This window comes from Bombus vancouverensis, unplaced genomic scaffold (genome assembly GCF_051014615.1).
Source record: "Bombus vancouverensis nearcticus unplaced genomic scaffold, iyBomVanc1_principal scaffold0079, whole genome shotgun sequence".
In the NCBI taxonomy this organism is placed as follows: Eukaryota; Metazoa; Arthropoda; class Insecta; order Hymenoptera; family Apidae; genus Bombus; species Bombus vancouverensis.
The window spans coordinates 33,139-39,021 of NW_027468970.1; the positions used below are offsets into that span (position 1 = coordinate 33,139).

Sequence of the window (5,883 nt, forward strand, 5' to 3'; positions counted from 1 at the left end):
GTTTGATATTTGTGAAAGCGAAAGTGGGTTCGAGGTGACAGCTGGTCGCCGAACGTAGCCACGGTCACGGGATAAACGTTTTGCCTGACGAAGGTGTGGATCGGTTGTATTGTTCTCCCTAGAAATCACATAGAATTGTACTTTAGAGATGTCGATATAATGGGACACACGTTGTATTAGGAATCAATCTCCAGACAGAAACTGCCTAGTAACGGCGTTTGAATCTTTCTCGATGTTTCCAAAGAGTATACAACAAACTTTTGACAGAAATTGCCTAGCAACAACGATTGGAACCTTCTCGATGTTTCCAGCGAGCATATAACAAACAAATGCAGTCGTATAGCGAAAAAGATTTTCATCAGATATTCATTCGTGTGATCGCCTTGGAAAGTGATACATCGAGCAATTTACCGAGTGTCTCAGCAACTGTATTTTGTGTTTAAAATTATTCTACACATAGTAAAGAGTTATCCCGTTGACCGTGGATTCGTTTGAACCCCGGAACATTGTTAATAGCGTTAATTAAATTCATTATTCGTGAAACCTATCAATCGTTAATCTCATTATACGTTAAATTCATTATTCGTAAGACATATTATTCGTTCCTCTTATTGTTCGTTAAACTTATTAATCTTTAATCTAATTATTAGTTAAACTTATCGTTTGTTAATCTTATTATTTATTAAACTCATTATTCATAATATTTTGTAAAATCTTGTTTATTCGCGTAAATATATTCTCTGTTTCGTAAAACAATGGCTAATTCAAACGAAGGATCATTACGCGCCTTAAATGCTAATGATAACCCGACATATATATGTGAGTGTATTTTATCAAAAATATGTTTTTTATGTTTTCTTATCTTAGTAATTATTTTTAAAAAAGTCTTAAAGTCTTATATGAAAATAAAGCTGTTCTTTATTTCAAATAATTGAAGTAAATAAATACAATGAGTTTTATATTTTATTATATCTTATATTATTGTTATATTGTTATTGAAAAAATTGATATAATCAACAGTTCTTCCTGTTCTCTTGATTGTTTCTTGCTTGTTTCAAACCATGATAATAACCTACAAAAGAAATAACATAGTCCATTGAAAATTTAATATACAATAAAATACTTATATGAAATAATTACCTGTGTAATATACCATATAACCACTAATATACCATGACATCAACATACTTGAAAGTGCGTCTGTATCATTATCTGGTAATCTAGTACATTTTATTAAAATTTCGTATTTTTTTCCAAATAAAATGTTAAACTTATTCCAAATTACTTATTAATATTAGAAGTATTCAGCATTCCATTAGAATTTTTAAATTGTACTTACTTGGCCATTAATTGTGGTGGTAAAGGAGGTGCAGGTGGCATTATATCAGTCATCGAATTGAAAGATGGTCCCGGTATGAAGTGATGTTTATACGCATTTGCTTCTTCAGAGTCACAATCCATTTTTTCTACATTATATTTTTTCGAATTTACATTTGTAGAAAAATTAGTCTCACAAGTCTCATCGTTCTCTTCATTGAATTTCTCTTCCAAAGCTTTCTTTTGTTGTGCTATTTGACTTTGCAAACCTTCTGATTCTAAAAGAGAACTCAACTCGACTTTCTCTGTATTACCATAGCCTAAACACAAAGTAAAAGAAATTTTTGTCATTTAATAGAATTACTGAGTGCCATTCAGTTACTGTCCTTACAGGCAATGTATTAGAATTTCCCGTGCATAAATGTATATGTATAAATGTTTGCCTTGATATATGTAGTAATAATCACTCGTCTAATGAGGAGAATTATATTCCAAGCAGCTAATAGTGAACAATAAGTAACATGCATGTTTATGGTTCATGACCCTATATCCCACGGGTCTCCCCATAGACATTGACAGGTACTCCTGCCCAGTTAAGGACCTGCTGAATGACACTGTGATAGACTATGCGAAAGCCTTTACTTCATATATATATGTATTTTTAGTACATTTCTTAATTGACATAACCATCATGCTAAAGGTATTACCTACAAATTTTACAACACACGTGCCATTGTTTTCGTAAATTTTTGATATTATAGCTTCATAAATTTCTCCATCCTCTGAGTATATTGCACGATAAGGTGCTCCTATGATCCATTTCTATAGAGAAAAGATGTGTATACAAATAAATATAAGTAAATAGCAAAATAAAATAATTTGCTTCTTAATCAATATATTTAATAATATTCTGTATCAAATTTGTAATATTCTATCAAAATCACAACCTTGTGTAATTTACTTGCGTGTTTAGGCTGCTTAAGATTTTGTAGGTTTTCTTTCGGTTGAGAATTTCCAACATCCATTCCCATTCGCTTGATAACTTCTTCTATTGCTAAATTTATTGCTTTATCATATGCTTCTATTAATGCACTATCATCCCAAACATTATCATTGGCTGTGTCTGTATCCTTTTGAGATAGCAAATTATACGTTATTAATATTGATACAAGTATTTTATTATCAAACTATTGCAAATTATCATATATGTCATTTTTCAAAAATTGACTAAAAGGTAGTGGATACTGTTAATTACTATTATGCTAAAATCTTGTACTAAAATAATGTTAAAACCATTACGTTTCCATTACCATACATACGTTTCCATTTCCTCGTATAAAAAGAACATTCATATCATCTGCCATTTTAAAATAACATCATTTAAATATTGAATTTGCTTCTGAAATATTAATTTGTCTCATTTCTTTAACTCTAACACATTGTAAACAATGATGACATTATGCCAACTATAATACTAAAAATCTATTCCCCATTCATTCGAAAGATTATTTTTTGAAGCAAGGTTAACATTGAATGTTCCCAAACTTCAATAACTGTATTTTACTTTCCTTACAATATCTAACAATATATTAGAATACTATAAAAAAATATTGTATGCACAAGAAACTGTTTATAGCGAAATAGCAAAAGAATTAATCACATATTATAACTAAAACGAGATTGTTAAGTAGATTATATTATACTGCATATGCGTTAGTGTTTCAGCTGGTAAATATAGTTTTTATATCTGAAGATAAATAAGATTTAATTCTATAAAATTGCATAATGAATTATACATCTATCTATTACTATTCGTATTTCCCCTTAGTTGTATGTTGTCAATAGCATCAATCACGAACATATAAATAAATATAGAAGAAACCGTTCGGAAATGGAAAGGGAAAAATGAACATGGAAGACAAGAAAGTTTTCTTCAGGTTTAGCGTATGCGTGATACGCTTTGAATGTCTCAGATAAAGATAAAGATACTCTGCTCATTTCTATTTGTTCCGCAGAACGAGAAATTTGTTGTCTTTCATATTGGTTTTTACGATTCAATTTTTGGGCAGTTTTCCCTAGCGAGTGTCGGTCCCTGTTTGATATAACCAGACCGTAATTTATACAGATATGTATTATAGATATATATTTGTAAAACTGAAATCAGATGAAATAAATGTTGCCTGAGGTTTTAAACGTTTAATAAAAACAATATTTCATTTGGAAAAAATGTAAGATATGTAAAATTACACATTGATCATTTTGCTGGTCTTGTATCATAAAACGTGTGGCCCGAAGAGCATGTCACGACCGGCATACTTCAAATCCGACGGACTGACGATAGAGATAAAGATGTGGCGGCACTCGGCGACAATGTATATCGCTGAACCATCATGAATGAACCATCAACATCCCAACGGTCCTTCCACCGAAGGTTCTAGAAGAAAGAGCACGTGGCAACGATCGCGGACGCCTAGCAAATGCATGGACGGTGGGGATGTGGAGGGATGACAAAAGAAAGTAATCGGATCCGATCGAAAATAAAATCATAAGAGTCAGTCTTAGAAAGTCACGCCTAGAGTTCGGAAGTAGATTGTAAAGTGTATTGATGTTAGAAAAAAAATAAAGTTTTCTTTTTTTATTTTTTTACCTCAAATTCCTTTTTTATTTTGTTATTTTACGTGACATTTTGGCGATCCTGCCAGGATAGTGAAAAATGTTTGTTCGGAAACCAAAAGACATTCATCATCTACGGAAGATCGAATTATTTGGGACTACGGTCATCCGCAACAACAAAGTAACTATCGCGAACCAAGTGAAGTAACAATAAAAGGTAAACTGAATTCCTTTGTACGTTACCGTGAAAGAAAATTTAGCTTCAGTAGCCAAGACTCGTCTTCGTCTGAAAATTATAAATCAGCGCAATAATGTCTAAGGCAAACGAATCTCAAACTTCAACCTCAACTGACCCAATGTTGCGAGCAATATGGGACAGTATTCAAAAACAGAACGAGAACATTGCCCTTTTACGAGAGGAAATGTTACGTTTGTCTATGCAAAATGACGAAGAGAACAGACACAGGGCAGCAGAAATCGAGAATCTCGGAAAAACCGTCGCAGCGCTACGGACTGGGTTCGGATCCCCTGCGACCGATGAATTTGCTTCCATTATCACCGAAGACAATGAAAGTGCGTCGACAGCAATCAATCGCACCGTGAATATGGCAAAAGCACGCAAACTGTCAGGGTTAGCAGCTCCAGACACCCCACCTGTCCACCTCGACATCGAACAACCCGAGGTGGAAGAAAGAGGCTATTTTCCGCCCGCTCCTCCCACTCTACGAGCTAAGGATGCAATACGCTACATCCCAACGCTCAACGGAGATGATGATGTAGGAGTTGAAGACTTCATCAAAGAAGTGAGAAGTATGAAGGATCGCTGTATGGAGCAAGATCTATTGCTAAAAGCAATAAAAGTGGAAAAAATCGTGGGGAAAGCAGCCCAAAGTATTCGCAACATTCCTATTGAGTGTTACAGTGATCTGTACGACGCACTGAGAAATAACTTAGCAGCACAACTGACTTCGGATGAGTACCAAGAACAATTACGAGAGTTGAGACAGGGACGCGAGGAATCAGTGCAAAGTTTTAATATTCGGTTTAGAAGAATACTCAACCGTTTGCTGTACGCAGTAACCAATGAGTACCCACAACCACTAACGCGTAAAATTATGACTGAAGAAATCACGAAGAAGACTGTTCGTGTATACCTAAAGGGACTCAGACGCGACATAGGACGAATACTATTAAGCAGTGAACCCTTGAATCTTCCGGAAGCTGAAAAAAAGGCAGCCGATGTAGAACGCTACTTGCGAGAAGAACGACAACCTAATTGGTCATGTAATCGCTTACCTTCGGTTAGTAATCGCCCCGACAACCAGCATATGCAGGTAAGACGATCTGTACCATCAAGATCGCCTAACACGCCAGTAGCTCAGAAACCTGCTACGTTTAACCAAGTAGAAAATAGATCACCTGCTGAACGCGCGTAGATGAAGTGCTTCAAGTGCGGAAAGCTGGGACACATTGCCAACAAGTGTCAAAATTTTCTACCACCGATCCAGCGCGATCAACCACCCGCAAGGATTCAGGCAGTCCAGGAATGGGACGAAATACAAGAAACAACATCGAACCAAGAGATGGACGAACCGTACGAGACATACGAGTCAACATCGCCACGGGAAGACTGCTCGCAATACCTTTGTCAACCCGAACCGAAGAGCGAGTATTTCTGGTCGACACAGGAGCAGGAATAAACCTGGTGAAACGTAACAAAACTGTCAACGCGATACAAATAGGGCCTAAACAAAAATTTTCTATGGGACGAGACAAATACGAAACTAACGAATACGTAATGAAACGAATTTTTGGACAAAATCACATTTTTCACATAGTACCGAACAATTTCCCTATTATCGAAGACGGAATCATTGGGCTACCATGTTTAGAGAAGTATAACTATTCAATATCCAATGACAAAATCCGATTAAACGACAAAACCATTTTATT

At 35.1% G+C, this 5,883-nt stretch overlaps 2 protein-coding genes across 4 annotated transcripts; one reads left to right on the forward strand and one right to left on the reverse strand.

Moving 5' to 3' along the window:
- Positions 1 to 965: 965 nt before the first annotated feature.
- On the reverse strand, positions 966 to 2,773 carry LOC143305075 (survival motor neuron protein-like). Of its 3 annotated transcripts, none has more exons than XM_076627626.1 (6): positions 2,637 to 2,773; positions 2,265 to 2,447; positions 2,025 to 2,139; positions 1,340 to 1,637; positions 1,141 to 1,220; positions 966 to 1,072 (listed from the first exon to the last, which is right to left on the reverse strand). In XM_076627626.1, the coding sequence occupies exons 1-6, from the start codon at positions 2,679 to 2,681 to the stop codon at positions 1,014 to 1,016; spliced, it is 780 nt and encodes a 259-aa protein (XP_076483741.1). In that variant the 5' UTR covers positions 2,682 to 2,773; the 3' UTR covers positions 966 to 1,013. The 3 variants fall into 3 exon arrangements, with proteins under 3 accessions (XP_076483741.1, XP_076483740.1, XP_076483742.1); XM_076627625.1 differs by having other exon boundaries at positions 2,628 to 2,749; XM_076627627.1 differs by having other exon boundaries at positions 2,617 to 2,647.
- A 104-nt stretch (positions 2,774 to 2,877) lies between these two features.
- Positions 2,878 to 5,464, forward strand: LOC117162555 (uncharacterized). The gene has a single exon (XM_076627624.1). It carries the CDS (start codon positions 4,242 to 4,244, stop codon positions 5,364 to 5,366), a length of 1,125 nt encoding a protein of 374 aa, XP_076483739.1. The 5' UTR covers positions 2,878 to 4,241; the 3' UTR covers positions 5,367 to 5,464.
- The last annotated feature ends 419 nt before the right edge of the window (positions 5,465 to 5,883 follow it).